The sequence below is a fragment of the Mycteria americana genome, chromosome 10, assembly GCF_035582795.1.
Source record: "Mycteria americana isolate JAX WOST 10 ecotype Jacksonville Zoo and Gardens chromosome 10, USCA_MyAme_1.0, whole genome shotgun sequence".
NCBI classification, from domain to species: Eukaryota; Metazoa; Chordata; class Aves; order Ciconiiformes; family Ciconiidae; genus Mycteria; species Mycteria americana.
In genome coordinates this window covers 4628580-4647037 of record NC_134374.1, presented here as the reverse complement: position 1 = coordinate 4647037, position 18458 = coordinate 4628580, and the positions used below count along the sequence as shown (strand labels likewise).

General features: G+C 38.6%; 1 protein-coding gene across 3 annotated transcripts in view; it reads left to right on the top strand.

The window, feature by feature from the left end:
- TBC1D8B (TBC1 domain family member 8B) overlaps positions 1-18458 on the top strand; it is a 43427-nt gene that overhangs the window by 1807 nt on the left and 23162 nt on the right. For 2 of the 3 annotated variants that reach the window (XM_075512707.1, XM_075512708.1), the window contains exons 2-7: positions 8918-9028; positions 12852-12970; positions 13550-13775; positions 14718-14958; positions 16435-16642; positions 18259-18426. In XM_075512707.1, the coding sequence (XP_075368822.1) occupies positions 8918-9028; positions 12852-12970; positions 13550-13775; positions 14718-14958; positions 16435-16642; positions 18259-18426 (1073 nt within the window). Of the gene's footprint in view, positions 1-4247; positions 4645-8917; positions 9029-12851; positions 12971-13549; positions 13776-14717; positions 14959-16434; positions 16643-18258; positions 18427-18458 lie in introns of those variants that run through there. The other variant, XM_075512709.1, reaches the window with a different exon arrangement.

Sequence of the window (18458 nt, the reverse complement as noted above, 5' to 3'; positions counted from 1 at the left end):
TGAAGGTGAGGCTTCTGTCACGAGTCTTCTGTCCTTGATGGCATTTGACAGTGTGGAAGAACACTTGAATGGAATAGTTCCTGTAGTATGCTTTTTTTTCTGTGGCACTGCACATTTAATTTCTGTAGCTTTTCTCATAATGTTAGCTTCATACAGATTCAATCTGTGTAAGTTATGTTTTTCACTGGACAGAAACAAAAAGTGAGATGTTATTGAATTAAAATTGTGATTAAGAAAGATTAACAAGAAAATTTGAAAAATGCAGTTACGTTTGTGTTTGCAGGTTTGAAAATATTCAAACCTCCTAGGTATAAGCTAGCATAATTTGCTATGCCTGATTTTAATTTTATATTGCTGTCTGTCACTCAAGAAAATTAGTGCTTACTTTAGAGAAAAAAACCCAATGAACAGCTATTATCTTATGAGGTCATTGCAAATGTGCCAAGTAAAATCTTGTTCTCCTGAACAGCATTTTTCGGCTGGTGAGACAAGGCTGGAGGTGACTGGCAGCACTGAGGGACTGGGGAGTTACGAGTGAAAGAGGCAGGCAGCAGTACAAGACTAAGTCTTGAGGGAAGAGAGGGGCAATGCCTCAAGGCAGGAATGGGAAGAAAGATGAACAGTGCTGCAGGGTTTGAATAGCAGTAATACTGAGGAGGCAGTAGCAAAGGATTCCCAAGAATACAGGAGTACGCTTGGTAAGACAGACTTTAAGGAGGGGAGATGTGAGTTTTGAGGAAGCGGCCAATAGCTGGAGAAGGTACAGACCAAGGAGAAAAAAGATAGATGACAGCAGAGGCACTTACCTGAAGGAAGGCTGGGAATTCTGGTGCTGGCCTAGGTTTAGAATGAAGGCTGCAGTTGGATTTGTTTGTGTGACACTGCTGGACTGACAGTTACAGCAGCACCAATTTGTAATCTCTAGATGTTACAGTTAGCTCTTATGGCTTGTGTCCACACACAGCATAGTTCTGAGTTGGCTAGTGTGGATAAAAATGGACAGAAATGTCTTGTGCTGGTTTTGCTTAGCCTTGGCTCTCTTCCTGCAGGTATGCACCTGCTTAGCTTTGTATTTCATTCTCTTTCCTTTCTTAGACCTCACCTAAGGATACAGATACTGTAACCTGTTTGACTGGTTCCACTTCCTGGTAATCCCCGCATGCAATAGACTGTCCCAAGTATGTTGCTGTACGTCTGGCAGTGCAACTGTGTGACCATGTCCTCTGGTTGTTCTGTCTTTGGCAGAGCTGCTATGGGAGAGCTACTTTTCTAGGTTTTCTAGAGTGTATTGGTAAGAATATAGTTAGGCAAAATGGCCCATGTGCTGAAGTGCAGTTATGATGACACAAAACCTGTGTTGTGAATGCACATGCCATAACCAAGGTCTAGTGAGATTAAGCATGTTGGTCACAAAGACGTTGCTTTGGTTATAGCTTAGACAGGACCTTAATCAGGAGATGAGTATTCCTGGAGTAGTTACACAAATGAGTATTTGGTGTCATAAAATACCAATCTTTCACTGAAATGTCAGAAAACAAATTATTTGTTTTCTGCTTCCATTTTTCAATTTGCCTCTTTCCACTTGAGAAATTGAAGTAAAATGCAACTGTGAGAGGAGAAAAACTTATCAATGAAATACATGGTTGGAACTAGTCTTCCCTGCTTGTTGTATGTGCCGTGCTTGGAAAAGTAGGGAAACACACTGACTCTTCAAATCCTGGATTTCCTGCGACAGTTAGTGCCATCCTGAATCTGTAGAAGGCCCCTGCTGGTATTCCTGGTTTTTAAAAGATGTAGCTTGTTGTCTGCATCATTGCTAACCAGCTCGCAGGCATAGGAGTTTGGAGGAAGGGGAGACAGAGGTAGGCTTGTATGTGTGTTCTGGGGAAATTTTCCTTATCTGGTATCTGTCAAAAGGAATAATGTTAAAGTATTATCAAGCAGTGGGCGTCGATGGCAAAGATCTTGTCTCTAACAGAATTTCCTGGTGGACCAATTAAAAAAGTACTTGGTGATCTTTGTACAAACTTAAAGAAATGTATTTTGGTAGGAGCTGCAGGACAGGAGAGGAAACTTGTGCTGTAGCTAGACTCAGTATGCAGCAAAGAAGATGCTTGCTTTTCAAAACTTAAAGGGCTGTGCTGTGACATCACTAAATATACAGTAGTAGAATAAATGGCAGAAATCATTTATACCTGCCAGTGTTTTAGCACACTGAGCTTTTGGTGTGGCTTGCTTGCTGCAGGTCCTCACTGTGATAGGAATCAAAAGGAAAACTCACTAGATTAATAAAGATCTGAAATTATCTACGCTGCATATTTTTTTCAGCAGCTGTAGCAAAGATTATTTTGCAATGCGTATATTTGTGAGACAAATAACACCACTCTGTTAAGAAGCATATTTACATTTGGGGATGACAGGCGGGAAAATGACCAGCACACGCTTCCCAATTCATGTTATACAGCTTTTTAGCTGTATGGAAGCAAAGATAAGGAGGAGCTGTGATCTTTATGATACTTTTCTCTGTACCTACTAAGGAGACTAATACTTACCTTTTTTCAGAGTTGTGCTTCTAATTTTCCCTTCTTTCAAGGATATCTTTATTGCCACAGTTAGGCAAGATAGATTGCCACACAAGGGCTTGGATACACACCTTAGTTTAATGAGTTACCGTTGTCCTACCTGAGTCTTAACCACTAGACCATAATGTACTTGAGTTATTGTAAATGGAGATGAAATCTTTTTTCACTGAAGGCTTAAACTAACTTGTTTTACACCTCAATTGACTAAGAACATTTGCATCTCAGCCCATGCTCAGTATTTCATTAAGCTGAGGTTTCTTAGTCATGAGATCAAGTTCACTTGGCAAATAAAATTAAGCAAAAAAAAGAGTTCTGTGCTTAATTTGAGGAAATAGGAAAAAGGGTCTTATTCACAAGTTGGCATTCCTGTGTTTTAAATCAAATACACAGAGACGATGGCTTTTCATGATTTATATGGTATGTATTTGTATCTTAGTTTATCGAGTGAAAACTGGGGCCTCAGTCTTTATTTTTTTTAAAAAATTGAACCAAAATGCTCTGTAAAACTGTTTGCTATTACAGAATGAAGCTTTATCCTGTCTCTGTAAATAAATATTTACTGTAGTAGGGATTTACAGTTTGGGTCGCCTGCATTGTAATTTGGCTACAGTTCACTCTGGATGTATGTTTCTCCCCTGAGGTTATATCCTGCACCAGAGAAGCCTTTGTGGAAGTTACATAGCATCTGCTACGTTACTCTGGTAGTTTTGGTTTCAGTGAACCTGCATCTTCTGATTTTTTTAAAAAAGTTTTGCTGAAAAATACAGTCCATTTAAATTGTAGTTGGGATACCTGAATTTGTCTTTGCTTACTTATGCAATGGATTTCAGTTTTGTAGTAAATCTGTATATTTCACATACTGTTCCTATTGATTTTATTCCTTGTAGTTGTATCTAGGTATTACATGGCTTTCAAGATTTATTTTTATTTTTAATTTGCAATTTATTAACAGGTTGACCTTATAGTACAAAAACAACTAAAAAAAATGATTTGAAGTTCATTATTTTTATTCTTCACATTTATACTTCTTCAAACCTAGAAATGTTAGTTGTCAGGACATAGCTATTTAAAACCTCTCTTAAGGTTGCTCTAGGCTTTCTTGCTTTGAGGTATCCTCTGTAGGATTCTGTGGAGTCTCTTCGTGTACCTAAGAATCGTATGCTGAAAGCTTAGGAGAATGCCTGTAAATGGTTTTAGCTCTTGAAGTATGACAGGAATCTGACCAAAATAAAGGATGTTTGCTATTGTATTGGGTTTGCGTGGCAACATTTTGGTAGTGGGGGGGCTACAGGGGTGGCTTCTATGAGCAGATGCCAGAAGCTTCCCCCATGTCCAATGGAGCCAATGCCAGCTGGCTCCAAGACAGACCTGCCACTGGCCAAGGCCGAGCCCATCAGTGACGGTGGTAGTGCCTCTGGGATAACATATTTAAGAAGGGGAAAAAACTGCTGCACAACAGCAGCCAGAGAGAGGAGTGAGAGTGTGTGAGAGGAACAGCTCTGCAGACACCAAGGGCAGTGAAGAAGGAGGGGGAGGAGGTGCTCCAGGTGCCGGAGCAGAGATTCCCCTGCAGCCCCTGGTGAAGACCATGGTGAGGCAGGCTGTCCCCCTGCAGCCCATGGAGGTCCATGGTGGAGCAGATATCCACCTGCAGCCCATGGAGAACCCCACACCAGAGCAGGTGGATGTGCCCGAAGGAGGCTGGGACCACATGTAGAGCCTGTGCTGGCTCAGGCTCCTGGCAGGACCTGTGGCCCCATGGAGAGAGGAGCCCATGCTGGAGCAGGTTTGCTGGCAGGACTTGTGACCCCGTGGGGGACCCACGCTGGAGCAGTCTGTTCCTGAAGGACTGCACCTGTGGAAAGGACCCACACTGGAGCAGTTCATGAAGAACTGCAGCCTGTGGGAAGGACTCATGTTGGAGAAGTTTGTGGAGGACTGTCTCCTGTGTGAGGGACCCCATGCTGGAGCAGGGGAAGAGTGTGAGGAGGAAGGAGCAGCAGAGACAACGTGTGATGAACTGACCGCAACCCCCATTCCCCATCCCACTGCGCTGCTGAGGGTGAGAAAATCGGGAGTGAAGTTGAGCCCAGGAAGAAGGGAGGGGTGGGGGGAAGGTGTTTTAAGATTTAGTTTTTATTTCTCATTACCCTATTGTGATATGATTGGTAATAAATTAAATTAATTTCCCCAAGTCGAGTCTGTTTTGCCCGTGATGGTGATTGGCAAGTGATCTCCCTGTCCTTATCTCGACCCACAAACCTTTTGTTATATTTTCTCTCCCCTGTCCAGCTGAGGAGGGGAATGATAGAGCGGCTTGGTGGGCACCTGGCATTCAGCCAGGGTCATCCCACCACAGCAATCTATCACAAATTTACTTTTTTGACAGGATTTTTTCCCCATTGGTTCTGCTGTGATTAGCCTTTGAATTCTTAGATTGTAGATGTGAGCAGTTATTGCCAAAATTAAGCTGGCTGTAGCTGCAGAATATTACTTTCTGCAGTTGTTGCCACTCAGGGAAAGCTTTTACAGTATTTTCAAACAGCTCCTTTTTATGGTGATGTAAATAATCTGAGTGAGAACTCAATTGTACATCAAAGTGTCTACTTTTCAAAATCCTTAGTATAATGGGGCTGACCAGTGTTGTGCTAATAGAACGTTTCTGTTTGTAAGGAACTCCTACAGTCTTATAAATATTTTATGTCCTTTAACACTTCTAATGTAGCAAATCAGGAGGCTGTCTGATCCAGTTTTAATATAGTTAATTATTGACCTCACAGGTACTGTTATGTATCAGAGGAAAGAATAGGCTTGCTTCAGAACAATAGTGCTCTTTTTTTAAAAGACAACAGCATGTTTTCTTTGCTTCCGATGATTCTTCATCGGTAAAATGGAACTTAAATTATTCTGCCTGCATTACACTAGTCCCACAAAGGATAGGAAGTTTGCTGGGTATGATATGCATATTTAAAATAAAGAAGATTGTCAGCAGTAAAAAAGGTGTAACTGACAGTTATTCTGGAGGAGAAAAAAAATCTTTGAGATTGTGGGTTGAAAAGGACTAAAAAAACCCCCCAAATATTAGTACTCTCTTGATGTACTCGGTGAAATAAATATAGAAGAACAAAGTAGTGTTGCCTCAAAATGGCAAAATGTTGGCAGTTATTTTCATGTGACATATTGGCTTTATTGCCATAAATGGGTACAACTGAGCAAAACTCCTTGCTGATATGTTTTGGCACATGTCTTTGCAGCTAATGTTGATATTTTGTTAACCAAGTGTTTTAGAGATTTTTGGGAAGAACACATCCTTATTTCAAAGCTATTCTGGATTCCTTGCCCTTTATTTTATTTCCTAGGGTATTTTACCCTATTTATTTAAGTGTCTGGGGTATTTCCCAGTAGTCTTACTCAAGTAGCTGTGAAACTGAAAATGTTTTCTGAAAGCAGAGCCCTTTCTCTGTAAATGTGCATCACCTGCCATATCTACAGCTGAAGTAATTCCCTGAGTGAGGCAAGAGGATGATTTAGGTGGAATCCCCAGTAGAAGCTGTGCGGTCTAGCTTTGAGCAGAGATGAGAGTAGATGACCTTCTGTAGGTTGTCCCTAAAACTGGTTCTTTGAGAGCAACATGTACCGCATTTCATTAGTGAGGGATTGGCAAGTATGGCCTGAGCTGCTTTTTCCCCTTGCCTCCCTTATGGAGATAATGCTAGTGTCTACTCCTTTATTTTACAGTTAATATCCTTGTCATTATACAGGTGAATTTTAAATCTCTGCAACCCTGGAAGTGAATCATTCTTCAGTAGGCTGGTGTGAATGGAGTTAGCAGGGTGCCAGCAAACCGCTCAGCAGTGGTCTTACTTGCCTGGGTGAACACGGTTCTTGATTTCCCATTGGGAAATAGCAATAAAAGGGAGTGCTTGCTGAGAAGCACCCAACAACTTGTGGTTATGGAAACCCTGACTGATAATACAGTATTCAAAAAATTCGCAGCTCATAGAGCACTTTCAGGACTAGGGTAAGAAGGTGAGACTCTGCTGATTCCTTGCAATTATGGCAGTGGCCATAGCCATGGAATTAGTTCATAATGTACTGAGTATTTAGCAGCTTAAGCGCAAACCTGTAGTCTATATCATGTTCGTGGACAAAGCAGTATTGACTAGTGGGACTGTTGAAGTGAGTGATACTAACCTGATGCAGTTTATTGTGTCTAAAATCGAATGACCTTCCACGTAGACGGAAACTGTTACGGCATTTTGGGGAGTGCTGCTTTCTGGTGCAGTGTTGTAATTGCTCTCTCAAGCTGAGCAGTTGCATTAACCTGATAAATGGTGAGTAATGTCCTTGTACTGTATATCATAACAGCAAATGATATTAGGAGAATTGTGAATGAAATAATAAAACATTTGCTGAAGCAAAGCCAACTTTGAGATCAGCTCAGCGTTATGACTCATTCAGTAAGCTGAAGCTCTTTAAATGGACATAATTGTTGTTATCTATTCAATGTCTGACTTCAGTTAGAAACTACAAAAAAATTCTACTTTCCAACAGTAACTTACAATCTATGAATTGCAGAGAAGACAAGATAGTATTTTTTATTGATGTAATGTACTGGTCTTTGGGGTTTTTTTGTGTTTTTCATTACTATTCACTTCCCTTTTTTTGAAGAAAAGCAAAGCATTCTGAAACTTAAATAGCCACAGCAAGGTAGTCACACAGGCTCTATGCTGAAAGGGTATTCTTAGGAAAACCATGTTCTGAGGATGACTGTCTAGACTTCCCAATTTTGTCTTACTTTGCTTTCTTGTATTCTCTCACAATTGTTATTTTTCAGAATTTGAGAGGGGGTTAATGAAAAGAAAGTAGAAGAAAAAGTACCAGAGGCCAACCTAAAATTTCTGAAATAACTTTTGAGAGATGCATTTGAAATTATCTAAATCTAATGCTTCTATGGAATATTAAAAACCTGAATCAAAAGATCATTTTCCATTAATCATGGAAGGGTACTTATAGGTGCTATAAGGGATATATTAACTTTGCCTACAAGCTCTCTACCCTAATAGCATTTTTTGGGGAATGCCCTGCATCCATGATCTCAGCAGGCTTGTGCAACAGACTTTACAGCATCTCTTTGGGTAATTGCATCTCTCATATTTTGGGGGGGTAATCTCATCTCTTGTTTTGCAGTTCTTGTGTAGGAGAATAAAAGCTCTGTGTGATTGCTTTGGTAGCTTTGCTTTAGTTGAACTTTCTGTTTATGTGGCCATGCTAGAAGGATGGCAAGCATAGGAAATGAAGGAAGCATAAGATATTGTTGCTTGTATTTTTGTTTCTGTTGTAACAAGAAGGAAAAGTTTTACTTGTGCATCAGGATCCAAAAGCTTGTATTTTTTCTGTGTGGATTTTTCTTCTTTTAGAATTCCCTGATTCTCAGATTTGAAAGGAACTTTTAAGATATCTGGGCTAATATTTTTATTACTGTGCAGAAAGAATGATTTTGGCAGCCAAGATAAAATGCATATTCATTTTCTCAGGAAACTTTTTGCTCCCAGTTATGGAGAGATGAAGTGTGTCTCATTAATGAAATTAGTTTATTTTGATCCGAACTCTGTTTAATAGGAGCTAATTCAATATCTAGTGGCAGGGAGGTGACATGGCCATTGTATCTTGGGTGTATAATCTGTATAATGCACTTTATGTAATACACTTAGGCATGTGATGGTAGGATGAAATATTAGTGTTCCATACTTTATGTAGGAGTCATCTGATAGACTGTTTATGAAGAGTGGCAGGCATTTTCTAGCTATAGTGTGGTATGAGCAGCAAAACTTTTGTATGTATGGAAAGTATGATATGGTATTCTCAAGTAAAAATGGTGGGATTTTCATAGAAATCAGACATAATGAAATTACAGTCTCCTAAGACCTCTTTCCTGTGACTGGAAAACAGAACAACAGTAAAATGACTAATTAAGAGGTAGTTCAATTACTGCTTGTGCTCATTGAAGGCTGGGAACTACCATGTTACTTTTCAGGTTGTCCTCTGGTTTACCATATGACATGGCTATCGCTTCCAAGGGGGTCATCTCAAAAAACTTCTTCACCCTCATTTTGTGTTTATAATGGCTTTTACTGGATCAAAATATCATTACCTCCCAAAGAGGTTCCTTTGGGAGCCCTTTTTGCTTTGCTCATTTGTGCTTCTTATTTTCTCAGAGTTCGTTAGTCCTTGCTTGGGTAGTATTCCTATCTGCTAAGAAAGGAATCAGAAGTGAGTGTGCATTTCTAAACCTTAGTTTCACTATGCTGTATACGTTTTCTTGAACGCAACAGGTCTTCTTGTGGGAACATTAGATGCGGTGTTGGATTCTACATCGAAAGTCGCCCCATTTCGCATCCTGCATCAGACACCAGACTCTCAAGTCTACTGGTCCATTGCATGCGGTATGTACTACGATTTAGAAGCTAACTGAGTTCATAAAGTGAAAAATGAGGGTACAAAGTACGGGATCCATTTTTGGGTTAATCCTCTCATATCATTATTCATTCCTGTGACCTCTAAATGGCTTAAAATTATTTGCAAACCTGTGATTGACAGTAGTGTGTGGTTCCAGTTTTTCAGAATATTTCTATGGACTCTTCCTATTACAACTTCTGATTGTCTGCTTTCTGCAGTAGTCCATCAGGTACTAAAGCCTCGGTGTTCTCTTAGAATAACAGAGGCACCATCTTTTCTTCTGTAAGCTGCAAGTGTAACTTGGCACAGTTCAGGATGATAGGGATAAGTTGACCCTTGGGAGTACTAAGTGTGCTGTAGGTAGGAATAACAGGAGCTGCTTATCCTAATGTTTTTTTTCTACTTTATCTTTGCTTGTTAAAATGAGCCAGGTTCCGAGCCATGGTCAGAGCTGAATTCTTCCTCATATCTGTTGCTCTCATAGTGTAAGAAGTTCTTTCTCTTTCTCATGTTGTGTTATTAATCAGTAGGAAATGGAAAGGAAAATTGACCTTGAGAGTGGAGTATGTGGTTTTTCCTAGAGCATGCTCTTTGGTAGCGTGCATGGTTTATTTTGTTGTGGGTTTTTTTTTTATTATTTTAAGTTTTGCAACTTCTGCTGAAAATAAAGTCTTAATTCCTTTATACAGGTTGCTTAACTACTGGGCTTAACTACAAAGAGGCCTCCATCCTGAAAGTTGAGAGGACTCTTTCATTCTTTACATGCATCATTGCTTTTTCTTCTGAGGCATGGTTTGTCTTTATGTTGAAATTAATTAATATTGGCATGTGGTCTGATGCTAAAAAGTCACTGTTGTGGAATTAGTCTATTTCTTAGGCTTATTAGAAACTCTGAAACCATCTATAATTACGGTGAAAAAGAACCATATATTTTAGTTCATTTTTCCATGCCTTAATTTTTTTAATTAGTAGTGTTCTTTAAAGAAACGAGACTCCATCTAGACTTCTCCAGGCTCTAGGCCTTCCTTTTAGTTGCCTGTAGCAAAAGATGAGCTTTGCAGGAAATATACCATTCTGCAAACACTTACATGCCTGAGTAATTCCTCTAGGACGTGCTATGCTGTTGTTACATTGGATTTCGCTGTTATCGCTTTATTATGAATCTTCATTGCTTCACCTTAAATGAAAAATTGTGCCTTTTGCTGTCTTTTCTACACAGTTAGCTGCTTTCAAAATACAGATTTGTTCTTTTAGGTGGATAGTTTACACATTTCATGCTGTAATGCTAATCTGCTCCTGTTCACATTCTGCAAGGACTTTTCTGAAGGGCAGTAGTCAGTGAGAGAACTGTTTAATAACGATTTAATGTAATTCATTACATGGGCAGCCTTATAAAGTTTATAGAGTTTGAACAGTTTGTGATTGGCAGTAAATAAAATTTTCGGACTATTTCTGAAGAAGTCAGAACTGATGGTGACAGGCTATCAAAAAGGTACTTTAATAAGTATGTTGGAAATATGCTCTGGGGAATTCTAATGCCGTCAGGTCAGCCCTTGGGAAAATACGAAGGGTAATCTTCAATTTAGGACTGAATTGATATCAATTCTGTGCTGCATAAGTGTACTTTACAACAAAAGGCTACATAGTGTAGCTGAACTTTGTGTTAGAAAACAGAGTGTTCCTTCTGTGAAGTGAAGAAATTGAAGAGACTACCTTTTGTTCCTGCTATTACATTTTAAGGATCTGAAACAGTGCTCCTAAATAATTTAAATAACTTATTTAAATAACTTATTTAAAAGTTTCATCTTTACTGTGTCACATCTGTGCCTCTGATTCATACTGTGACTCAAATAATTGGTCTACATGTGTAGTCTGAGAAAAATTATTAGTTTGCTATTTAGTTGCTGTGTTAATTACTCTTCATAAAACTTTTTAAAGTGTTGTTGCAAATCCACCCTGTGTAGTGCACTCTAACTATTTATCCATATTTAGAACAATTTCTAGTCATTCTCAAGGCAACTTTAATTCTGTGGAGTCCATTGAAAGTTGTTTAATTAGTCTTTACAATGTAAATTGAGAAAAAAGAAATTGTTAATGGCGTGTTCTTGCTTAGGGGTGTTGATAGGATGTGGCTGAACTGACTGATTTTATTTGTGAGCATTCCTGTGGAGGATGAAACTGCCAATTAATTTATATTCTAGAATCCCTTTATTCAAACCTATGTAAATTCTTTCCCTCTTTTTCCCTCTCCCTGTCTCCCACCATCTGATGGGGAGCCACCTGTCTTTAAAGAACTGACTCAGCATTGCATTTGCTGGACCTCTACTGTTGTTCCACTCGTATCATCTCTGCTTCTTACCTGTTACCACTTGCATAATTTGTAATTGAGTATGTCAAAAGAATAAGATGAATTATCACAAGCATTTTGAAGTTGGCCTACCGCATTTCTCTAATTATAAGAGTAGCTAGTGGGTAAGAGTGTTCCTTTGTATTTTAAGTAAACTAGTAATCTAATTTCTGGAAAGTTCAGGTGAGATAGGTTTTTCTTTACTATAAAGTCGCAGTGACATTCACGATATAGTAGGTGATAGCTGTCTGAAACCTAGGTTAAAAAGCAGTGTAAAGTAAATAAAGTAACAAGGTTGGTTTCTCTCTAAAGTGTTTGAAAATGCAGTATTTATATTTTTGGAACATTGAATTTTATCTTGGCTCTATGGTTTCTGCATTCCTTATGGTTATTGATAACAGGTTTTTTAAGTTACTCTTCCTCTTGCACATATGTAATGAAAGAAAACAGTCCTTATTCCCGTGTGTTGGAGTCCCAGAGGGTCCAGAAGAAAAAAATACTAATTCTGGTGGTGCCAAACATTGTTTCAAGAATTGTTCAGCTTGTATGAATCAGTGAGCCTTTTTTCCTGCATCAGGAGTTGGTTCTGGTATATGTTTTCCATATGGGGTGCAGCTGTGCTTCTGTCCTCTTGTAGAACATAAAAACAATGTGTTGTTTGGAATTACAGCGCAAGCAGAACTTTATTGTAGGTAGAATGACATTGTTTCCTGAACGGTGGTTGCCTAAGCTTTAGTATGGTTAGAAATATAGTTAAAATGTGGCTTGATAGAGAATGAGATAAAACCATGATTTATACTGAGCACAAGTAGCAACTGATTGTTTGTTGTAAGCAGCATAAATGGTTGTTTCAAGTATCCAAAGAGAAATCTTGCTACTTTCCTTGTTAAGGTGATGTATTCTTTACATCCTTACACATGTTAGAAGGGAATTTGCACAGCAGGTCTGAGTCTTGGAGTTCTACTCTGGAAACTGTTGTGGGCCAGTGATCAAAGCCGAGAACATCAAAGGCCCAGATTTCATTTTCTTCTTAGTCTCATGAATTTGGTCTCACATTTCCCACCTTCTCGACTATTAGACTGGGAATGTTCTAGCGGTGCTCTGCCATCTGTGTTTGGGACGTACTGCTGAGCTGAAGGAACTGTCCGTCCAAGTCCGGCTTCAGTGCTAAGCCACACATTGTTGACAAAGCTGAGATGCTTCTGGATGTAAAGGCTAGAAATATAGCTGCATAAAGGGCTCGAAAGATAAAAACACAGCAGTGCACATTTTTAATATACACTAAATACATTTTTAGGTACACAAGAGCTGGACAACAAATTTGAGACTTGTGATTTGGACTTGTGTATCTAAATTACTCTGTGAATTGGGAATTTGCTAAGTATTCTCTTGATTAATATTTTTAGTGAAATGATTAAAGTGTGTTCTAATTTAAAGTAATACTAACTTTCTTTTTCTATCAGGATCCAGCAGAGAAGAAATAACAGAACACTGGAACTGGTTAGAACACAATGTTATGAAGACTTTATCAGTATTTGATTCAAATGAAGATATTACGAGCTTTGTGCAGGGAAAGATAAGAGTAAGTAACAGGCACATGACATAATTGGGAAAGGCTAAGTATTTTTTTCCTCTAAATGTACACAAATAATATGTCCTCTTGAGAATATCAAAGGACAGCATCGTAATGCTACGTACTTCTGATTGAGTAGTATGAGGCTGTTAATTTCAACACACTCCATTGTTCCTGTTTTCCTGCCCCACAGTTAAGGAAGGTTGTTTGACATAAACTCTTCTTGGTAAATGATACACCAGATACCTTTAGATAGTGGTCTAAAACTGTTGATAAGTTATTTCACAATAATTTTAATAATGCCTGGGACGTATATGGTATATTTTTGTGAAGGTGCAACAGTTCACTTTATGTGTGCTAAATATTTAGCCCAGGAATTCCTCACTTGATTAAGTGTGTGGGAAACTTGGTGCATGAATCTGAAACAGCACATTTGATTTGTGACCTGTGTTTTGATCCTCAGACTATTCTTCCTGTTCTAAAACTTACTGTCCTGTTAGGAGAATGCTGCGCTGTATGTATGCAGGTGCGTATATGACACCCACCCACATGGATGCATATATAAAGTAACTGGTTATTTTGTTTTAGGGTTTGATTGCTGAAGAGGGAAAAGGTTCTTTTGTAAAAGAAGAAGATCCTGAGAAGTTTCGTGAAGGTCTTATGAAGTTTGAAAAGTGTTTTGGATTACCAGAGCAGGAGAAGTTGGTTACCTATTACTCATGCAGTTATTGGAAGGGCAGAGTGCCCTGTCAAGGATGGCTTTATCTTAGTACCAACTTCCTTAGCTTTTACTCATTTTTGCTGGGAGCAGAAAGTAAGTAAGCCTCGATACTAAGTCTAGTCCCTTCACATTTTACTGTTTATCTTTCAGCTTTGGAAGACTTCTTCCTACGTCCTAAGGGAGCTATTTTGCCATGTGAACAGATGTCAACACAGAATAGAAAAAACTGCAAACATAAAATACTTCATTGAAATGAATACATTTGTGTAACTTACTACACAATGTCCATTAGTTTTCTTCCTCTCTATAAGCTTCAGAGAGAAGGCAGACCTATTGCAGTTGACTGTAACTAAAAGTTGTCCATCATCTTTAGTTCATGCTGCATATTAATTCAGTCTGTGAGGATTACAGTTATTTCTTCACACACAGACTTAATATTTCACATGGGTGCACTACGCACTGGTGATGATTGCACATATCTTATTTTTTCCTGTGTAACATTAGTTTGAAATGCCCAAACAAATGCCTCTAATAGTGTGAGCTCTAACTGTATTTATGTGAAAACTAGAAAGCATAAAGAAAGTAGGATCCTTTCTAAGCTAATTTTCATTTGTATTGGGAAATGTCATAGCTAATGGGTACGGTTCCTCTAAATGCCAACACATGATCAATTGATTTACTTTAAGAAGCCCTATTGGTAAACTGTTAAAGTGGCGTAGCTTATATGATAGTGTTTGTTTGCAATTTGCAGTTTCACATGAGTGAAGAAAAGGTGATGTAAGCTTGTATTTTCATACATGGTGTGTCTTTAATGTTTTTCTTGCTATAAAATTCTTTCTAATAGAATTACTTTATAGGAACTGTGAAGAGAGTGTTTTTTGTGCTTGTGAGTTTGTAGCCCTTTCCAAGTGTATTATCGTTTAACTATATTGCTTAATTATATTTCATTAGTGCTGTTTACTACTTTTCTTTTTTTAATACGAGGGTAGCAGCTAACGAGAAGTTACTCACATCTGCTTATATTTGTATTTTCAGTAAAACTTATTATCTCCTGGGATGAAATATCAAAACTTGAGAAGAATTCCAATGTGATTCTGACAGAGAGCATTCATGTGTGCTCCCGTGGGGAAGATCACTATTTTTCCATGTTTTTGCACATTAGTGAAACATTCCTTCTCATGGAGCAGCTGGCAAACTATGCTGTTAGGAGACTTTTTGACAAGGAGACATTTGAAAATGACCTAGTCCTTCATGACCCCCTGCAGATCACCAAGAGGTAATATATTACTTACAGTCTATCTGCTCTGGGCCCAGTACTTTTTTAGGCAAAGGGGAAGAGAATCCTTGTCTCAAGGAGACACATAAATGTCAGCAAAGCTGGTGTTCTCTTAAACAAGTGTCTCATTAAAATTTGGGATCAAAGCAATGTGAGGCATTGTAATTTGTTGCTGCTTGGTAACAAACAGTATCAAAAGTCTATTTGAAGGCAGGAAGTGATCAAACCTTCAGAGCTGGTCTTCAAACTATGGGTTTTGTAGTAGTTTGTATTTTTAAAAGGCGTTCTAGCAGCATTTACAATTAGAAAATCAAGAACGAAGCTGCAGTGTCTCCAAAGAGACCGGATGAGGAAGGAGAAGGTGGAGAATAAATCATTTAACCCACATGTGTAAATAATAACTGGATGGCTTTTCTGCCACTGGAGATGGGTGATAAAATCAATGGGTTGCAGAAGGGTGCATGGCTTTCCTTATTTACGGCAGTATTTTAGGCAGTGGGAAAGATGTGGATGTAAGTAACCTGATGGTTAGGGTTCTTCCTTCTCAAGGAAGGTGTGTGATTATTCCTTGTAGTAATTTTATGGTTTCTCTTCAGTTCTGGTTTCTGTTGAAGCAAATGTTGCCTTTTCCTCAGAGAGCTGTCCAAATTCTCAATCAAATGTTCAGATGTTGATCTCTGGACCACAGCTATTTACTGTGAAAAGTAACCACGAAAAGCAAGTCTGTTGTTATGTAATTTCAATTCACATAAAGGGACTAAATCTTTGTTGGAAAATGTTACCTATCTGCAAATCAGAAATTAAGATAAAGCATTTTTCTAATAATTGTCCCTACATAAAGCTCCATACACCTATGATTTAAGAAAAAAAAAAGCAAGTTAGTTTTATAGTACACTGATAGTAAAATCTATTTTAGGTTGTATTTCCTGGGTACTTGATACCTCAGTTTGGTAGCAATGCTGGAGAGGGATGTTGCTCTACAACCAAAATATTGCTCATGGCTGCAGTTATCTGTGAAGAATTGGCCCATGGTGGATGTTACAACATGTGCTCCATTTCTAGCTAAATAACCCTTTGTCAAGCCAAAACTTGCTTTAGGTTTAAATGGACTATTCTGGTGGGTGGGGAAACAGAGTGGATTAGGCTATCAGTATGTTTTTCTGCACTACCTGTAGGCCCCGATTCAGCAAAGTGCTTTACTGTGTAAGAACATGCTTGAATCTATTCCAGTTTAGTGAAGTATTTTCAGTATTTTGTTAAGTGGGTGTATACAGATAGGTGTGGTCCTGCCCTTTGTTGCCTCTTCAAGCAAAACATTGAACCCTCCAGATCAACCCCATGGATTATGGGAGAGTATATTGTTTTACTGTCTTTTCCCAACGTATTTTTAACTTTTGTATTTGTAAAGACATTTTAAACTTATTTAATTTTTCTTTTCTCTCTCCTACCCTGTTTTTTGTTTTGTTTTCAATCTAGAGGCCTAGAGAGCCGTGCCCACAGTGAGCAGTTTAGTGCATTCTTCAGGCTACCCAAAGAAGAGACCTTGAAGGAAGTTCATGAGTGCTTCTTATGGGTTCCTTTCAGTCATTACAACACCCACGGGAAAATGTGCATTTCAGAAAACTACATCTGCTTTGCTAGCCAGGATGGCAGCCTGTGCAGTGTAATCATTCCATTAAGAGAGGTAATGCAAACTACAAGTCAGAGCCAGTTATACCAGAAGTTTTGCACTTGTGTAGTTTAATGCCAGTTTCGCAGATTTACATTAGAATCTGCTTTCTTTATGTGATGTCATATGTTTCCCCCTACCTTGGATACTGCATGTAGGAATTCTGTTTATAAGTTTATAGAGCTGCTTTCATGTTTCAGCTTTCTTCCTTGTATTCTCTTTCCCTTTTCTATTTACTCTGATTTCTCTAGCTGGGTACAGAATCCAAAATTTTTAATACTTTTTTGTTTTTTAAATGCAAAAGCTTATGCTTAATTCTTGAAGTTGAGTTAATAAGAGATTCTCAAGATAAAAAGTAAAGATTGGAGAGGCTGGAGGATCTTGAAGATTAGTAATCACTCTGCCATGTTTCTTTCTTAGCTCAGTAGTGCAATTTTTTTTGCAGCAGTTAGGCAGTGCTGTCTGTTCAAAAGTCTATAGGAAAATCCATTGACAGTCGTCAGTGAACAAGTATCAATGCCATTACAGCTGATAGTCTCAAGAGACTGAATAAGGACCATATTGTAAAGGACATGGCATTCATATTTCTATAGAGTACTATAGCTAGACTGTGGAATAACTTCTGGAAGAAAAAAACCTTCTCCATCCATTTGTTGACTTCATGTGATCTGGGACATTGCCACATTTCAGTCTTCCAGTGTTCAAAGCTTTTCATCAGCACCCAGACCTATTTTACAATAGCCTATGAATTAACCAGGTTCTGCAATTGCTCTACATACTCTGTGTGCATACTGCCTGACACAAGACACCTGACACAGGGGGGTGAGCTGAGCTAATTTCAGCAATAAACTTGGTTTTCCCCGCCCAGATAAAGCAATTTATTTGATCGTCTATAAGTAGTCCTGCAAACAATAGAGACTTCCGTAACCTGTGAAAAACAAGAAGAGGCAGTGTTAAAGGAGCTGACTCTAAATGTATTCTTCTGGATTGTCAGGCCCTCACTATTTGTTCTACAGTATTGCAGAGTTATTTTATTTCACTGGTCTTTCATTCTTTACCTATAACAATGTAAAAGCATCAGCAGTGGCAGTCAGTCTAGCTATTCCTGATTGCCTCACTTGTACTTGCATTATTAAAGTGTATTAACTGCTCTAATCTGTAACTGTTCCATCATGGCAATTAAAATGAGCTCCAGCTGTCATGTGTTATGACAGCTGTCTTTGAAAGGGTATTCTCAGTGGAAATTCATTCTTGTGAAACTTGTTTCATTTGATTACTTGCAAAAGCCATGTTTTGTCTGCTTTTGGATGGTAAGAAAAAAAGTAACAGCTTCAACAGGTAGAAGGAGGCAAGATTTTCAAATAAGCTCAGCACTCACAGCTGGGATAACCCTTTCAAAGATTTTTGGTACTCTGTTGAAAATCTATCATGTAATACTTATTACCTTGTGCTAAAATAGCTCCAGACCACTGAGCTTTAAAAGGAGTGAGTTTGTTACTTGCATTATTCATTCTGCTTGTGTGGTGCTTCATACTACTGTTTCATGTACATCTGTATTTTTAACAGTCTTTCTCTTTTAGAAGTAAGCTGGTAAAATTTCTTGTCTAATTTATGTATCCTTGCTTCCATAGGTCACAGGGGTGGATAAGGCAGATCCAGCCAACAGAGGAGTCAGCATTAGTACCAAAGGAAAAACAGCTTTTCGTTTCACGGAGGTTAGAGATTTCGAACAGCTTGTGGCAAAGCTCAGAACGAAATGCAATGCAACTTCAAGTCCACAACACATCATAAATACAGAGGTAACTGCTCTGCTAATTCTAATCTCTTAGTA